Source organism: Dama dama, chromosome 12, assembly GCF_033118175.1.
Source record: "Dama dama isolate Ldn47 chromosome 12, ASM3311817v1, whole genome shotgun sequence".
NCBI lineage: Eukaryota > Metazoa > Chordata > Mammalia > Artiodactyla > Cervidae > Dama > Dama dama.
The window spans coordinates 79267090-79286821 of record NC_083692.1 but is presented as its reverse complement, the minus strand read 5'-3'; the positions used below and the strand labels follow the sequence as shown (position 1 = coordinate 79286821).

The 19732-nt window shown below is 39.8% G+C and overlaps 1 non-coding gene and 1 gene segment (V, D, J or C); one reads left to right on the top strand and one right to left on the bottom strand.

The window, feature by feature from the left end:
* Positions 1 to 12726: 12726 nt before the first annotated feature.
* Positions 12727 to 13468, bottom strand: LOC133067103 (T cell receptor alpha variable 14/delta variable 4-like). The segment is given in 2 exon segments: positions 12727 to 13160; positions 13339 to 13468. Coding segments are annotated over 2 exon segments (489 nt in total).
* A 5332-nt stretch (positions 13469 to 18800) lies between these two features.
* Positions 18801 to 18872, top strand: TRNAC-GCA (transfer RNA cysteine (anticodon GCA)). The gene has a single exon. It is a non-coding gene; the product is annotated as a tRNA-Cys (tRNA).
* The last annotated feature ends 860 nt before the right edge of the window (positions 18873 to 19732 follow it).

The following is a 19732-nucleotide window of genomic DNA, read 5'->3' as shown; positions in this document are numbered from 1 at the left end:
TCATAAACTATGTGAAATTTAAGTGGCGTGATATAAAAATTAATTAACCCATATATAGTATGAGCAAAACTTGTAATAGTGTAGTTCTTACTAAACATAAATTAAGATTTGCGTAACTTTCGGTTGAACTAAAACAATTAAGCTTTTTTCACTCCTGCCACATGGTGGCACCACTTTAGCTCATAAGGGAAGTAACCAGACATTCACTGTTATTAATAGTATGTTATGTTCTTCTTTTTGCTTTATGAAAATAGTTGGAAGAGATATTGGTTTCTTTAATGTTACTATTTTTAACAGTCACTAAAGTTTTTAAATTGTTTTATGTCTTTTTATATTAGCATTTACTAAGAGTTGTTACAAAAACTCATGTTGGTATGAAAACTCATGTTGAAAATGTGTACGTTTTAGACAGATGTTAGCTGTAATTTGGTGCCATGAAGAAAGCCCAACAATGCCTTAATACACTTTATCATTAATTTAAAGAAGAGCAATTGCTAAATATCATAAATAGTACTAAGGAAATAAAGAGCATCATCAAAACAGAAGTATGTTACAAAGTTGTAGATATATTAGTTTTATAAATTAATTCCCCATTTTTTTTCTTGTGGGAAAATCAACCTTGAATTATATGCAAGATTGTAAAAAATACATATTTCTTATAAAATGTAACTGAATCATAATGGGCCTTATCTTACCGTGATCGTACAAGCAATACTGCCGCAAGACTCCAATGCCCTCTTTTGCTTTTTCAGTAATGTTAGCACTAAGTGAAGGGCAAGTGCAGTCAGGTAATTTGAATAGAAAACAATTATGGAAATGGAATTATCACAAGTTGAATGCTATAAGCATGTAACACTCAATGTACGATTGGTTCCATATTCACCATTTGCATGACTATATGTGTACAGTTCATCTTTTGTATGAACAATTTAGCTACAGTTGTTTAGTAATAGGTATGCTGCTGCTGCTGCTGCTAAGTCGCTTCAGTCGTGTCTGACTGTGCAACCCCATAGACGGCAGCCCGCCAGGCTCCGCCGTCCCTGGGATTCTCCAGGCAAGAACACTGGAGTGGGTTGCCATTTCCTTCTCCAATGCATGAAAGTGAAAAGTGAAAGTGAAGTCTCTCAGTCGTGTTCAACTCTTTGCAACCCCATGAACTGCAGCATGCCAGGCCTCCCTGTCCATCACCAGCTCCTGGAGTTTACCCAAACTCATGTCCATTGAGTCGGTGATGCCATCCAACCATCTCATCCTCTGTCATCCCCTTCTCCTCCTGCCCTCAATCTTTCCCAGCATCAGGGTCTTTTCAGATGAGTCAGCTCTTCGCATCAGGTGGCCAAAGTATTGGAGTTTCAGCTTCAGCATCAGTCCTTCCAATGAACACCCAGGACTGACTTCCTTTAGGATGGACTGGTTGGATCTTCTTGCAGCCCAAGGAACTCTCAAGAGCCTTCTCCAACACCACAATTCAAAAGCATCAATTCTTCAGCCCTCAGCTTTCTTTATAGTCCAACTCTCATATCCATACATGACCACTGGAAAAACCATAGCCTTGACTAGACGGACCTTTGTTGGCAAAGTAATGTCTCTGCTTTTTAACATGCTGTCTAGGTGATCATAACCTTCCTTCCAAGGAGTAAGTGTCTTTTAATTTCATGGCTGTAGTCACCATCTGCAGTGATTTTGGAGCCCCCAAAAATAAAGTCAGCCACTGTTTCCACTGTTTCCCCATCTATTTGCCATGAATTGTACTGTTGGTGCACAGTAATTCATCAACCCATCAAGTGAATGATGTATATGGATGTATTTATTTAGGATGCTCTGGGTCATTGTTGCTGCATGAGGGCTACTCTCTAGTTGTGGTGTGTGGGCTGCTTGCTACGATGGCTTCTCTTGTTGCAGAGCCCAGACTTTTGGGCCTGTGGGCTTCAGTAGTTGCGGTGCGTGGCCTCAGTCGTTGTGGCACATGGGCTTAGTTGCCCCATGGCATGTGGCATCTGCCTGGACCAGAGATAGAACTGATATCCCCTGCATTGCAAGGCAGATTCTTAATCACTGGACCACCAGGGAGTCCATGAATTTATTTTTGAACAAAGAAAACTAACAGTGATGAAAATCAGAAGAATCAAACTGATAAGTAAAATCCAACATGCATGTGTGTGTGTGTGTGTGTGTGTGTGTGTGTGTGTGTGTGTTTGTGTGTGCATGCTAAGTCACGTGTCGTGTCCGACTCTTTGCGACCCTATGGACTGTAGCCAGCCAGGCTCCTCTGTCCTTGGGATTTTCTAAGAAAGACTATTGCATTGGGTTGCTGTCCAGGGACTTATATGTCGCTTCAGTTGTGTCTGACTCTGTGCGATCCCATGGACTGTAACCCGCCAGGCTCCTCTGCCCATGGGATTCTCCAGGCAAGAGTACTGGAGTGGGGTGCCATGCTCTCCTCCAGGGATTTATACATATATATATATATATATATATATATATATATACAGCTCCAAGTTGATGATTCAGTTTTAGCAAAACATCATAAATTAAAATCATTAAAGTTTTACTGGTTTTAAAGTTTTCTGCATGTTTAACTTACATTTTTGTAGTTGGTATAAGAGCAATAATAAGCACATGGAGTTTAAATACCAGTTTATTTTTCTACATGTTTAAAGAACATTATGTACTCTAGTTGAGGAACATTGCCGTGATGTTGGAAACTCTGTTTCCTTTTGCATATTTTTGTGTGTCTGTTCTCTGGTTCTACCACTGTGGCCAGTGTCCACGGCAGGTAACAAGGTGGGGTCCCGGGACAGAATGTAGGTACAGGAGGCAGGTGATGGGGGGATCGCAGTGTGACTGTTGTGTAAGTGTGGGCAGCTGGAACTTAGAGCAGGGCAACCAGGATGTGCAAAAGGAGGAAAACATTTTCACTGAGCTGCATTATGAATCTTCTATTCCATCTCTCTCTCTCATTTGCAGAGATCCTGCCTGAATTGATAAAAGGCAAGCACTGTTTGTGTAAATAGTTCAGAATAAAGTTCTCTGCATTTTAGAATTTGTAGGACCCTGGAATTGTGTTCACTCTCCTTTTCTGTTCACCCCCTTTCGGGAAGACCAGGTCACCTACAGGAAACGAGCCTTTTGTTCATCATACCCTATAGTGTTTCTTTCAGTCTCACTGTCTCCAGAAGGCCTCCCAGTATATCCACACTGACATCTGCATCTCTGAGAGGAAAGTTCTCTGTGGGCCTGGACTGCCATCTTCAGGAATTCCCCATCACAGGTGATCCACAGTCACAAGGTCACCAAGGAGCTCCCAGGGGCTTCTCTACGTTTCTTTCTGCCCATACTGACTGTCTTCTGATATCTGAGATAAGGAGTGCAGGTTTGTACTGGACAACTACTCTGACAACTGTGTTTCCAGAATCCTCTTCTGTGTGAAGTTCTGTATTAGAAATGGGCGTGTGATGAAGTTGCATGAGATTTGGAAGGCAGAAGGGAAGCAGTGACAATTCCTCTTGTTACTGAGTCCAAGCTCAAACTGCTCACCACATGACAGGCCAGTAAATCAAGACATAAGTTGTTGGGGCAAGTAATAGTGACTTGATTCAGAAAGCCAGCAGACTGCAAAGATGGCGGACTTGTGTCCCAAAGAAACATCTTCCCCACTTTGGAGTTTGGGCTTCATTCATACTAAAGAGGGTGGTAGTGGTGCTGGTGTTGTGGTTGGTTGCTGCGAGCTTCTTCATGGTAGAGTCCTTTGTTCTTTTAACTGTCCACAGATGCCTAATCACAATGTTCCTATACACCTCCAACAAGACAGAAGTTATTCTGAGCTCTACAGATTTTTATCTTTTTTTTTCATTTATTTTTATTAGTTGGAGGCTAATTACTTTACAATATTGTAGTGGTTTTTGTCATACATTGACATGAATCAGCCATGGATTTACATGTATTCCCCATCCCGATCCCCCCTCCCACCTCCCTCTCTACCCAGTCCCTCTGGGTCTTCCCAGTGCACCAGGCCCGAGCACTTGTCTCATGCATCCAACCTGGGCTGGTGATCTGTTTCACCCTAGATAATATACATATTTCGATGCTGTTCTCTCAAAACATCCCACCCTCGCCTTCTCCCACAGAGTCCAAAATTCTGTTCTGTACATCTGTGTCTTTCTGTTTTGCATATAGGGTTATCATTACCATCTTTCTAAATTCCATATATATGTGTTAGTATGCTGTAATGTTCTTTATCTTTCTGGCTATTTTTATCTTTTTTGAGTGGAAAAGTGTTACACTTTCAAGTCAGAGCCCTGAGAATGGGCCATCCTGTATGTTTTAGGTTATAGGCAACATTTTTAACTTGTGGCAAAAACAATAGAATACCAAAGATCAAGTGAAAAACAGATCCAGTATGGAGTCAGGTTTGTTCTTCCCTATTACACTCTTAGAAGGTCACTGTGGTCAGGTGCAGTGATAGATGCCAGGGTGCTGGGTGGGTCCCACTTTGTCCTTCTTCTCCTCCATTCTACGCCAGCTAATCTTTCTGGCTCGTGGCTCTGCCTACCAACAGTTACCCCAGGCCCATCACCAGATGCCTGGCTGTGGATCCACCCAAGAGATAGCAGCTTATCGTACACCTCGCAATGAGTTCCTCTTCACAGTCCCATTTTGGTGGCTGAAAGAGCTTCAGTCAGTTCAGTCGCTCAGTCGTGTCCGACTCTTTGCGACCCCCATGAACTGCAGCACGCCAGGCCTCCCTGTCCATGACCAACTCCTGGAGTTTGCTCAAACTCATGTCCATAGTGTCAGTGATGCCATCCAGCCATCTCATCCTCGGTTGTCTCCTTCTCCTCCTGTCTTCAGTCTTTCCCAGCATCAGGGTCTTTTCCAATGAGTCGGTTCTTCGCATCAGGTGGCCAAAGTGTTGGAGCTTCAGTGTTAGCATCAGTCCTCCCAATGACTATTCAGGACTGATTTCCTTTGAAAGTGCTTAGGTACTTAGATTTTCCTTCAAGCCCCAGCCCGTGCCTTTGTGCTACTGCTTCATGCAGGTAACTTAATGACCCCCTTTCGATCCTCTGACTCCCTTTTTCCAGACCTTCCCTTCTCCAGCTCCTCCTGTGTTTGTAAGTTCTAATTACTATAATGAATTCTTACTCCTATATTCTGTATCATTCACAGTGGTTCTGCTAACCTGGCTGACCCTAAATAGTACAGTCTTTGGTCTGGAACTGATTCAGTTAAACAGAACCTTCCAGATGGGGAGATGGTATCAATTTCCTGATTTTGCTAGGTGTAGTGATCCCGCTGCCACTGGTAAATGGGATGCTAGTAGTCCCTGCCATCAGGTGCTTACAGAAGGAAGTGCTGAATTACCAGGTAGCTGTTATCATTGAACAATTTAGCAGGAATAAAGAGTGTAAGGAATGTGAGTTGCTTCTGAGTGCCATAAAGAAATTTGAGAAAGAAAATAATGAATTTGGGGTAATATCAACACATTTCAGCATAAGGTCTAGGCAAAGAACTAGAAAGTTTCTGCGACAGCTGTGAAAAAAATCCTTATTTCTTGTTGTTGCAGTATTTGACATTTCTGAAAACCAAACTCAAAGACTAATGTCATGAGCAGGTGGATTACAATACCAAGTTAACTCAAAGTCTCTTATACAGTAACCCCCCTACGTACGAACATGCTCCATTCTGAGAGTATGTTTGTAAGTCTAATTAACTCATAAGTCCAGCAAAGTTAACCTAGGTACTCAACTATCATAATTGACTATAACACTGTATTGTTGTAGGTTTATAATACTTTGCACAAAATAATACATAAAAAACCACAAAAATAACATTTTTAATCTAACAGTAGAGGACCTTGAAAAGTACAGTAGTACCAGTTACCTCACCTCTGCTTTTATGCTTGCTTCCTATATCCTGGGCTTGAAATACAGTACTCTATACAGTGAAAAAGGAAAGTGAAGTCTCTCAGTGGGTTGCCATTTCCTTCTCCCAGGGATCTTCCTGTCTTAGGGATTGAACCCAGGTCTCCCGCATTACAGGCGGATGCTTTACCCTTAAAGTACGCAAAAACACTTGCAGAGAATGTAGGCACATGACAATGTATGCCAGGCAGGAACTAACTTATACGATTGGATATGCGAAGGCATGTTCGTATCTTTGAAAGTTTACAACTTGAAGGTTCGCATGTAGGGGACTTACTGTAGTTAAAATTAGGGCCTTGATTGGCATAGAGACAGGACCCTGAGTATTGAGATGGCAACATGTGGGCAGATTCTGATCAATCCAAGGCCCTGGGAGGCCCTCAGTCTCCTTTGCTAGAGGAAGCAGACTTTACTCCCCTATGCGAGGAGTAAGGTACCCGTTTGCTTGGAGAACCTATGATGACCTTCCTCTCCTGTGGGGAAATGCTGAAACTCCTCAAGACCTACCTTCAGCATCTTTCATTGTTTCTATACTTGTAACTAGATTCAAGATTTGACAGGTAAAAAATAATGAGATATCATACATGTAGAAAGAATTACAGTTTTTCTAATTTGTATTTACATGACCAGAAGTTTATACTGCAAGTTTTTTCTCTTTTCTTTCCCATCAAAGACTTGCAACCATTTGCCAAGGTTATAGTGCATTGGAGCAGGGAAATAACCAGACTTTTGGGGGTATCTAAACTCTGGCTCTGAAACGACACTAAATCTTGAAAACCCAATCTGCCACTCTTGTCTGCTTGTCAGAGTAGGATTTTATTGAGGCTGAATGGTTATGGTGTTTTGGTTCAGGTCCATCTCACAGTCTAGGCAGCTGGGCTTGGAACTCACCCCATGGTTATTTCCCAAGTTCTAGAATGTCTGATTGAAAAAGACACACTCAGCAAATGTCAGAGTCACTATTTTGGTTATCTGATAAGTGAGGACAACTAGAAGATATTAGAACTGCCTCTAAATTCTCAGCTAGTAAATCTAAAGTAATCCCGTTTTCCTGGAGAAACTACGAAAATTAGTGCCTCCATAAAAGACTTAAAAGATACAGGGTTGACAATTTCCACTCCACTCAACTAATTGGCCTGAGCAGAAGATAGATGGCTCTTGAAGAATGACAAAGGATTACTGTAAACTTTATCAGATAGTGAATACAATTGCAGCTGCTGTTCCAAATATGGTTTCATTGGTGGAATAAATCAGCAAATCCCTTGGTATCTGATTTGGACAGCAAGGAGATCCAGCCAGTCAATCCTAAAGGAAATAAACCCTGAATGTTCATTGGAAGGACTGATGCTGAAGCTGAAGCTCCAATAGTTTGGCCACCTCATGCAAAGAGTCGACTCTTTGGAAAATACCAATGCTGGGAAAGATTGAGGGCAGGAGGAGAAGGGCACGGCAGAAGATGAGATGGTTAGATAGCATCACTGACTCAATGGACATGAGTTTGAGCAAACTCCAGGAGATAGTGAAGGACAGGGAAGCCAGGCATGCTGCAGTCCATGGGTTTGCAATGAGTAGGACACGACTTAGCAACTGAACAACAACAATGAAAAATTATTTTTTCTCTCTCTATACCTATTGGCAAAGACTGCCTGATGCTTTCAAATGTAATTTAATTTAATTTTATCTTATAAGTTTTTAAATATGGGAGGACCAGCAATATATTTTCAATGTTTCACCTTAGAAATATATCAACTTTCCAACCCTGACTCTATTCCACAGAGAATTGATTGCCTCCTTATTCCACAAGACACACAAAACTATAGAGTCTGACCTACAAAACTATGAAGTTGGGCATGCATAGGAGCGAGAGTGGTGTACACAGATTGGGCTTGAGCATTTCTTGAAGGTACAGGTAAATGGCATTAGCAAGTGGCTCAGATTTTTATGGATCCCAATTCTGCTACACTAGTCATTTTTTTTTTTCCAGCTTATACCTATGGCCTCATCAAGGTCAGAGGTATATTAGTCATGAGTATGTAAGTATTAGTTACAATCATGGGGTGGGCAGAGAAGTAGACTAAGGTTGGAACCAGAAAAAACAGCGGCATTTAAAGCAGGAAGGAGAGGAGAGTTAACTCTATAGGAATCACGATAGGTGTATCACTGACCACATTATGTTGCTAATATTTTAAATATTTATGAGCCTAACTTCCCAAGTAGACTGTGAACTCCTTGAAGGAAATAATTATAGCTCATCTTTTCTGTGCTTCTATACCAATTGTCCCAGTGCCTTGCACATATATACTTAATATATGTACATTTAAATGAATGAATGAATAATTAATTAATGGAAGGACTCTGGTTTGACATTTCTAGTTGGTGCTTTCATCATTTAGTGTGACATTTCAGTGTAGTAGTTCTTCATATCTTTTCATTTTATGACTATTTTTTTATTATACAAAGAATGCATATTTATTGAAGAAAAACTTAGAAAAAAGGAAAGCTAAGAAAGTTACTTTTAATCCTATTACCAGGAGTAACTGTTGTTAACATTTCATGTCTATCCTTTTAGACCACTACTATCAGCAGAAATACAATGTGAACCATGCATAACTTAAAATGTTTTAGTAGCCATATTAAAAGAGAGCATAAAGAAATAAAATTAATTTTGATAATATATTTTATCTAACCCAGTAAATCCAAAATATCATTTCAATAGGGAGTCAATGTAAAAAAAAAATCACTGATTTTTTTTTCTTACTAAATCTTTGAAGCCTGGTGTATATTTCACATTTACAGCACATCTCAGTTTGAACTAGCTATAATCCAAGTGTTCAACAGCCACAAGCAGGTGGTGGATATGTACTCAACAGGACAGTTCAACACTTTTTGATGTATATATAATGATGCAGCTATACATAAAATTATAATTTTCCCTCCACAAAAATCAGGTCAAATGAAACCTACAATTTTATAGGTTTTTAAAGTGAACTTTAAATTTTAGAGTAGTTTAGATTTACAGAAAAGTTGTAGAGATAGTACACATAGTTTCCACACATTCCACCCCCAGATTCCCTTCTCACTAACATCTTCCAATGGTAACTATACTGCAAATAATAAACCAATACAGACATTGTTGTTAACTTAAGTTCATACTTTATTGGATTCACTTAGATTTTACCTAACGTCTTTTTTCTGTTTGCAAAATCCCATTGAGGCTGCCACATTACATTTAGCCATCATGTCTCCTCAGGTTCCTCTTGGTTGTGACAATTTCTCAGACTTTTCTCATTTTTGATGACCTGGGTAGTTTTGAGTTTTTAGTGGAGGACAAGGAAGCCTGGCGTGCTGCAGTCCATGGGGTTACAAAGAGCGGACATGACTTAGTGACTGAACAGCAACAGCACGAGTTTTGAGGAGTGTTAACCAGGTATTTCATAGAATTACCTCACTTAGGAGTTCTTTGATAATTTCCTCATGATTAGACTGGGGTTATGGGTTTTGGGAAGGAAGACTACAGAGGTAAAGTGCCGCTTCTTATCATTTCATGTCAAGGGGACCTGCTATCATCACGACTTATTTCTGTTGATGTTGAACATGATTACCTGGCTGAGATAGTGTTTGTCAAGTTTTCTCTTTTCCTGCCTTTTCTAACTGTCTTCTTTGGAAGGAAGTCACTATGTGCAGTTCACACTTAAGGAGTGGGGAGTTATGCTCCACTTTCTGGAGTATGGAGGGTCTACATAAACCATTTGAAATTCTTCAGCTTGGGATATTTGTCTATTTTTCCTCATTTACTTTTGAAATAATTTATGCATATCAATGACTCTAGATATTTATTTTATACTTTAGGTTGCTACTTAATACTACTTAATTTATTTTATTGCTCGACGTGTTCCAGCTTTGGCCACAGGGAGATTCTTCAGTTGGTTCCTATGTCCCTTTGACATTGCCTTAGCACTGGTTTTTGTGATTTGTGTATGTGTTAAGCATGATGACATACTCCAGGATTATCCTGCATATTCCCTGCTCTAACCTCAGAATCAGACATTTTCCCAAGGATCTCTGGTTCCTTTTATTAGAAATGGTATTTGAAACCAAGATATGGGATCCAGGCCTGCTCCTTGCTACTGGAGCATTTTCAAGAATGTCAAAGAAGAGATGTGAAGTTGGTTTTGAAAGATGGTGACTCTCAAAAGGTAGAAATGGGGAGGAAATGTATTGCTGGAAAAGCAAACAGCAGAAGCAGAATTTGGGAGCTGGGGAAAGCACAGTCTTTCAGGGGATCCAAGCTTTTTGAGCCGGCAAAATTCTTGGGAGGGACACTGTGGGGAGATGAGTGGAACAGCACTCAGCATGGTGACCCTGCGCTGGAAAGGTCTGGAGGTGAGAGAACAGTTAAGTGTACAGCGTAGTGATGCAGGTACAGGTTTAAGTCTGTCCCTCTTCCTTAGCACCCTGGGTGATGTGAGTTGATGTCCAACCCATCTAATTGGAACAGTTTAAAGAACTGAAGAGTTGGGGCTCAGGGCTGCTGCCCTAAAGTATGCTGTAGTGGCATCCGGATTCTTTTGGATTGAAGCTGTTTGAGAAATAGCTGATGCAATAAGGAAATTCTGACCCTCCTCTGTCCCCCAGAAAGTAAGAAATAAACCTCTATGTGAAAAGTGTCCTTCCTGCATCTTATCACCAGAGATAGGGAATCTGGAAGAAAAATCTGTATAAACAAACTTTGTTACTTCTTTACCTCACTACCCCAAGCCCAGACTCTGTTTAGATTTTTCACTAATTGAGCATTTGACAATTACTAATGAAAAGTATAAAAGATGCCTGCTTTGGCCACTTCTTAGGTACCCTTTCCATGAGAACTCTGTGCACAAATTAAAATATATTTCTTTTTTTCCCCTGTTAGTCTTTCTTGTGTCAATTTTATTACAAGTCCAACCATAGGAACTCAAGGAGGGTAGAGGGGGGAAATTTCCTCTCCTTGACAGGATCCTTTCTGAACTGTAGCACATCAATAGTTCTGTTATTTTGAAGTATTTTGCTTGCTTAGTTCATTTTACCTCATGACTGTCTTTATTAGTGTTTTTTGTTATCTCTTTTGGTTGAAAATATTAATAATGGAAAACTCAACTCATAATAGCTTACAAAAAAAATAGATTAATTGTGTCACATTGTTGGCATCCCACCTTCACTCCCTTATGTTTATCATTTCAAAGTGCACACTGCCCACTTCCTTCTGCCAACACTTGAGTTTGGCAGATTTCAGTGCTGGGGAGTTAACACCCTCATCCACTGGAGCTGTCCTCTGTCAACCACTGGAGCTGTCCTTTGTCAAAGACACACAGGATTGGGGTATCAGTATCCTAGCTCCTTTGGCCCCAGTTGAGATAAGTGGAGATAGGTGCTTTATGCTGGTTCCCAGAAGATTCCATGGCAAGATTAAACATCTGGTGCCCAATGGCAGATGGCCTGACAACACACACTCTTTATTGGCTCACTCCCTTCCTGTCACTCTACCTAGAGCTCGAGCCATGCATCCTGGGATCACTTCCTAACTAAACCACTTGCACTTGAATCCTTGTCCGCTTCTGGTGGAACACAAGCTCAGGTAGCTGAATTGTTCAATTGAAAATTCCAGATAGATCTTCTCTAATCACAGCAGAGTCCAGGGCCTCAAACAATGTTTTAGTAGCTCAGTTTCACTTCTTTCAAGATCATGCTCTTCTCTTTTGATGGCAAGAGGGTTGCTGGAAGCTCTAGGTTTACATTGTTTAAAAAAAATTCACCTGGGTAAATCTGAAGATCTAATTGGTTTTTTTCAATGATTCATGAACCAGGCAGCATCCCATGTAGCAAAACATGGGGTTGTACAAAGTAAAAGGTTTTTATAGGCAGAAGGAAGGAGGGACAAGAGGTATTAGCAAAAGAAAAAAAAAAAAAAAAAAAGATGGTTTCAGGCCAGGACCATTTTCTCATGGGGAAAGGGAACAGCAGGGTTTTTATCACAGATAACCTCATTGGTATTAATCAGGAAATTTCAGATTGATTGACTATCGTAAAGGTCATGTTTCTGGAATAGGTTGAAACTACTATTGAGTCTTGATTTGCTTTTGTGGGAAATGGGGCAAATGATTCCACTTGGGGCTTGTCATTGCTTTTTAACAACATCCTAACCTCTTAATCTCCAGCAGCATTCCCAAAAGTTCCGTCTTAAATTTGGGATGTGGGCTTGGATCATGTGTGCATCCTTGAACCAATCATTGTGGTCAACGAGATGAACTATGCTAACTGGTCAGGGCATCCAAGGATGGGGTCAGCTTCATCCAAACCCACACATAGGGTAGAAGGAGGGGTGTGTGTTTGCTTGTGCTCAGTCGTGCCTGACTCTTTGCGGCCCCATGGACTGTAGCTCACAGGGCTCCCCTGTCCATGGGATTTTCCAGGCAAAAATATTGGCATGGGTTGCCACTTCCTGCTCCAGAAGATCTTCCTGGCCCAGGGATCCAACCTGCATCTCTTGTGACTCCTGCATTGGCAGGCGGATTCTTAACCACTACACCACCTGGGAGGCCTAGGAGGAGGGGAAGCTTGTTTATCCAGAGAAGATCAAGGTGCTGTCACCAGAAAAGGGGTGTGGATGTTGGGCAAGCAGAAATGACAGCGGCATACCTTGATGGTCTATACTTAGACACCAGTCACAGAGATGAAAATGCTCTGGAGGCTGGGGTCTCATAACCACGACTCTTTCTTTGATACCAAATGTGGGAAGATTGGTTTGAGAACATTCATTAGCCTCTCTCTAGATCCAGCAGAACCACCCATCATGCCTGTGTCTTCCCTCTTCCTGTTCTGTGGGTTGTCTTCTCCTGGAGCAGGTGGCTGTCTCGTGCGGAGCCCTGGGGGTTTTTGTAAGGCGCTTCCTGTCACTACCCTCACCGTGGAACTCTCTGACAGCACAGAAATAGATGGCCGAGTCACTCAGCGTCAAGGCTGAGATGGTGAGTTTCAGCATTTGGTTGGGTTTGTAAAATTCCACGGAATATCGTCCTTCCCTTGTGTGCTTGCTTTGAGAATAAATATTAACCATGTAAATCATCTCTCCGCTGGAAGGCTGTCGATACCAGTACATCATGTAGTAAGTATAGCTGACTGAGAACTTGCATTCCACGGTCACAGATTCCCCCTCCTTTTTATACACTGTAGGTACATTGGCGCTCTCAACATTGTTGGAACCTGTAGAAAAGAAGGGAAAAATGACTTATTTGTTGGTGATGCTCACAAGAAAGCTGCCACAGTAGCCAAGTTTTGACCCAGGAAATAAAGTGGAGAAAAGCATTCTAGGATTCTATTCTAACTTCTTTCCCAAATCTCCTTCCTCAAGCCCCAGCTGCAGGGTTGGGGAGCTCCCTACCAAGGCAGATGAGGGCCACGACTGCGCACAGGAGAGCAGGTGGTCCAGACTGCATCCTTGGGGTCCTTCCCACTAGTGATGTGGCTCTTGTTCTGCCTGCCACCTGCCAGGCCCTGGCGATGTCACTGGAGCTGGGCGGTCTTGTGGCCTCGCTGCTGCGGAGCCGGAAATGGGGTTTCTGTCTGTGCAGGCTTCGTCATGTCACCTGCTGTCTGTGCTTACCCTCCCACCTGTCTTCCTCCAGGCTTGCTACTTTTCTTTAATAAATATATAACATATAGTATGTTTTTTGTTATAAGGAAAACTATCAACATAGAACCAAGTATAAAAAGTGTAACAGAGATATAAAATTCAACTATAATCTCATTCCCCAGAGATATACACTGTTAACATTTCATTATATTTCTTCCAGCATCTTTGCAAATGTGCTTACTTTAAAGGAAACCCTCACTTGTTTATCATTGTGTTTATGACTATACCATCATGTCATTCAATTATATGTTAAAATGTGGTATTTACAGCTTTGGACTACTCTGTTGTGTAAGTGTACCTTAGTTTGTTGAAATATCATTGGTTGACATTGTATCATTATATTTGTTTTGCCTAATTTAAGTACAATTTAGTGAACATTGTAAATATGAGTCTGTGCATTTCTGATGACTTGTTTTTATGTTAACCAGGTTTTTTTTTGAAGTATTTTATTATGGAGAATTCAAACATCTACAAAAGAAGAGAGAATAGTGTGATAAAACAGCATATATTCATTACCTTGCTTCCACAATTATAGACTTATGGCCAGTTAACTAATCTGCTTGCCCATCATCCTACATATCTATGTACCTCCCCCAATTCTGATTAAAGTAAATGCCAGACATCATGGTATTGTGTACTTTCCTGGGCAGATACATAATATCAGCTTGACTGTGTGTGTGTTGTTAGCGACTTTAATAAGCAATGATAAATCTATTCTTCAGCTATCTCCTGGAGAAGGGATAGGCTACTAACTTCAAAGCAGTCAATCTTAAGGGAGATCAACCCTGAATATTCACTGGAAGGATTGATGCTGAAGCCGAAGCTCCAGTAGTTTGGTCATCTGATATGAACAGCTGACTCACTGGAAAAGTCCCTGGTGCTGGGAAAGACTGAGGGCAGAAGGAGAAGAGGGCTTCAGAAGATGAAATGGCTGGACAGCATCACTGATGCAATGAAAAGGAATTTGGGCAAACTCTGGGAGACGGTGAGGGACAGGGAGGCCTAGTGTGCTGCAGTCCATGGGGTTGCAAAGAGCTGGACATGACTGGGCGGTTGAACAACAACAACAACCCACTTCAGTATTCTTGGGCTACCCTGGTAGCTCAGATCATAAAGAATCCCCTTGCAATGTGGGAGACCTGAGTTTGATCCCTGGGTTGGCAAGATCCCCTGGAGGAGGGCATGGTAACCCACTCCAGTATTCTTGCCCGGAGAATCCCCATGGACAGAGGATCCTGGCGGGCTACAGTCCATGGGGTTGCAAAGAGTCGGACACAACTGAGTGACTAAGCACAGCATTGTTTGGTTGGGACTTGGTTGGCAAAATGTTATTCTAATTATATAATTTCTACTTCACTTATTAACTTTATGATATTTCTATATATGTTTATTGTTATTGCTATATATTATATCTTTATAATATTTCTATAGATATTTTCCTTGTCAATATTTCAATTACTCTGATATCAAGTGTATGATTATTTATCAGTCTTCAGGATAATGAGTTGATTCCCTGTAACATGACCAGTCATCCCTGTTTGCCTGAGATGAACATGTTTCTCAGGGCATGAGGCTTTTTGTGTCAAACCTCAACAGTCCCAGGCAAACCCCATGCAAATCAGGACAAATCCCCAAAAGGAACTGAGGAGGATGTTTTTGTGACCCCATGAATTTAAATATACTTGATGTGTTGCAATCCACTGGATTCATTTCATTATTGATTCAAGAATCATTCCATCTTTAGCCAGTGAAAATCTTTTCAGGTTTGCTGTCAAGTCTTTTAACATGGACTCTGTAGTCATTGATAACTTCCTAGTTTTCTGGGATGACAAGGTATTCTAAGCTTATTTTGTACATTTCCTCCCTGCAAATTGGAATCAGCCATCGATGATTAATGATAATTGTGTTTTTTCCTTTTTAGTCTTAATGTTTTTATTATTTTACTGCACTGGTTAAGATAGGCTTCCCTGTTAGCTCAACTGGTAAAGAATCTGCCTGCAATGCAGGAGACCCGGTTCAATTACTGGGTTGGGAAGTTCCCCTGGAGAAGGGGTACACTACCCACTCCACTGTTCTTGAGTTTCCCTGGTGGCTCAGATGTAAAGAATCTGCTTGCAATGTGGGAGACCTGGGTTCGAGCCCTGGATTGGGAAGATCCCCAAGACCGTTAATGTAGAGTAGAAAGGATAATACTGGAACTCCTGTGTTTTCAAGTTTTTAAGGGAATGTTTTTAACATTTCACTTTAAAAACAAATAAAACTCCATTTGTCAGGTTAAGGAAGTTCCCTTTACTTCCTAGTTTACTAAGAGATTTTATAGCTAAGGGATTAATTAAAAATATGTACCAATATTAAATTTGACCAAGTTACTTTTCAGCGTTTCATGAGAGAATTTTATAATTAATATATTTAGGTGGTGTGTTGTTCAAATATCAAGCCTTCCTCATACTTCTGGGGCTTCCTGGTAGCCCAGACAATAAAGAATCTGTTCGCAGTGAGGGAGACCTGGGTTCAGTCCCTGAATTGGGAAGATCTCCTGGAGATGGGAATGGCAACCCACTTCAGTAGTCTTGCCTGGAGAATTCCATGGACAGAGGAACCTGGTGGGCTTCAGTCCACGGGGTCTCAAAGAGCTGGACATGACTGAGTGACTAACACACACACACATACTTTTGGGTGTATCAGTATTATTTTAAATATTCAGTACTAGATGGACAATATTTTTAGAAGTTGTCATTGCTTTTTATAAATAATGTTGGTCTATAATTTTTGATTGTCATCTATTCTTGTTTTTGTCATTATGGTTCTCTCTTAGTCTCAGAATAATGCATTGACTAACTTCCTGTCTTTTATTATTCTCAGTACTTGGATATGGTTTGTATAATATGGAAATTATTGGTCTTGGGTTTGATATAACTTGCCTATAAAACCATATGTATGTATTATGTTTTAAATTTCTTTAATTTATATGTAAATTCAAACTTTATAGTTTTTTATCAGTTTTGCTATAATTTTTAGAAAGTTTTATATTTTGTCCAAGTTTATAAATTTATTTGTATGAATCTACATCTTGCGTTTTCTTGTAATTATTTAAATTTTTGGAGGTGGGAGGGGGGGATCGGGATTGGGAATACATGTAAATCCATGGCTGATTCATATCAATGTATGACAAAACCCACTGGAAAAAAAAAAATAATAAAAAATAAATAAATAAATTTTTACTGTGCCTGTAGCTATAATCTTATTTTACACAATATTTTTGTCTTGTTTTAATTTCCTTGAGAAAACTTATTAGGGATTTGTCCATTTTGTAATTCTTTTCGAAGGACCATTTTAAATTGATCCTTTTCATTGTTTCTTTCTCTGTATTTCATTAATTTTAGCTCTCATTCTTACCTTTATTTACCCTATTTTTGTTGTTTACTATTGTCTCTTAAGACTTTTTGATTGAATGTTTAGCTCATCATGTTCAGTTTTTTGTTTTTAATATATTTTTAAGCCTGTAAAATTACTCTGTATTGCTTTAGGTTTATCTCTGAAGTGTTAAAATATAAACCTTTCATTATAGTTCAGTTGTAAATATTTTAACAATTCCATATGTCTTTGGTTTACAAATTATTTAGAAGTGCATTTTTTTCTTTTTTCAATTTTTATTTTATATTGGAATATAGTTGATTTAGAATGTTGTATTAGTTTCAGGTACACAGCAATGTGATTCAGTTATACATTTATATATAAGTTTTTCAAAATCTCCCATTGAAATGACCACAGAATAGAGTTCCCTGTGCTGTGCAGTGGGTCCTTCTGCTTATCTATTTTATATGTAGTGGTGTGCACATGTTAATACCAAACATTTCATTTATCCCCTCTCCTTCCCCTTTGGTAACCGTATGTTTGTTTTTGTGGTCTGTGAGTCTATTTCTGTTTTGTAAATAATTTCATTTGTATAGTTTTTTAAAGATTCTACATAAAAGTAATATCATATGGTATTTGTCTATCTCTGACTTAATTCAGAAGTGCATTTTTTTGCCTTTAACATTGACTTTTAATTGACAGATCTAACTTTGTTTATGATAGCATAAGAATATAACCTGTGTGATATTGATTCTTTACTACTTGCTTTGGTCAATTTGTGCTCAACTTTTCTGAATATTTTTTAAGGGCAAATTGCTGGATGTAGAATTGTTGAGTGGATTAGTTATATATATGTTAACAAATTACCCTTAGAATGAATTTGCAAATGGAAATTTCGGCAACATTACTACAAGTTTTTGTTTCGTGACATCCTTAGAAGCACCAGAGAGTCTAATATTAAAAAAATTAACAATTCATAGAGAAAAAATGTTTTATTATTTAACGTGCTTTTGTTCATCACTGAGGTTGAATTCTTTTCATATTTTTGCTGTTGGTTTCTTAGTTGAAAATTGTTTGTTCATATCTATTTTTTAAAATTGGTGTAATTTTTCTCTAATTTCTTTGTAATGATCTTTTATTTTTAAGGCCATTAAATAGGCTTGTTTATAAAAGATCATTGTCTTGGAGTTCACTACTGTTTCTTAACCAGATAGATATGCAGCTTAATATGTATTATATATTTGTAGTATATAAATTATATAATATTTATTATACCGAGCTCCTTGAACTAACCATATTTCTGGTTCATTTCCACCCCAGAACTCACCATTGAGATCCTGGCTGCTGAAATTGTCATTCCAGAAGTGATAATGACATGAGTAATGAAAGGTACACATAAAGGATAGAGAGACCTGTTTAGAAAAAGGAATAGCTTCTGGCCAAATCATTTTTTTGAGAGTGGTTTGTTATAAAGGGTGAATCTGTTATAAAGGAAATCTTATCCAAAGAAATGATCATGGAATGGGGAAGTCCTCAGACCTCCTTACAAGCCTGGATTTGGTATAAGACAGGGCTTGGGAAAATTGCACATATAGAAGGAAACAGGTGGTAACAAAGTTTCCTGAAGTTCAAAGGAATTTTAAAGAAAATCTGCTGTCAATGACCTCAACAGTATTCAAGGGTCTAATTATCAATGGTGTCCTTTACTCTCCCAAGTTCAGGCCTCTCATCAGTCCCCATTTAGTGTTAGCATGGTCTCATTGTTTTCAGAATCGTGTTAATGGACAAGATTGTCCCCTGGAGGCCACACAGAGAAGCAGCCTTTTTAAAACATTCTAGCCTCCTGGTTCTCAGGCTCCCCGGTGGCTCAGCTGGTAAAGCATCTGCCTGCAAAGCAGGAGACCCAGGTTCCATCCCTGGTTTGGGAAGATCCCCTGGAGAAGGAAATAGCTACCCACTGCCTGGAGTGTATTCTTGTCTGGAGCATCCCCTGGACAGAGAAGCCTGGCAGATCCATTGGGTCTCAAAGAGTTGGACACCACTGAGCGACTAACATTTTCACTTTCCAGCCTCATAGGTCTCAAGTCTGGCTGCACATTAGAATAAATAGGAGGGCTTAAAAAATGTGGATTCCAGAGCCCTAGACCAATGTGGGGATACACTCCAGCATCACCTATTAAAGTTTACACTTAAGTGAAAAAATAAGATAGAAATGAAAGCTACTGCTCTGCAATAAATCTAAACAGGAACAGAACCAGAATTACTAATAGCAGGAAGATGAACTAAAGAAGATATTGAGAGAGAGAAACAAGGAGACACTTTATCTACAGGTTTCCCACTTTGGGAGGGAGCCAGTTTTATAAAACATTAAGACTTGAAATTTGACTGGGCCAGTTTTGGGGTCTGTGTCTGTGATGTTCCCATGAAGGTTCTCATTTTTGTATGTATAAGTTGACTGCTGATTATCTAAGTTTGCACTCCTAGTTCTCAAACCTTTGCTCTTCACTCAGCTTTCCCTGGGTTCTGGGTGGCTGTGGTATTACCAGGGGTCAGCAACCCTAGAACCTCATCCAGGACTTGGCATCAGGGTCAAGACTAGCATTTTGAGATTTAAACTTCTAAACCAACATTAATTAAAATTTTCTTCTGGAGTCATAGAATCACAAAAAAATTCAAACTGAAGGGCTTTTTGAGGCTCCCCAGACTAACTTCCCTTCTTGTAAAAGTATGAAAAAGTCATGTTAATTTTGACAACCAAACAAACATAAAAGATAGTTACCATTTCAAT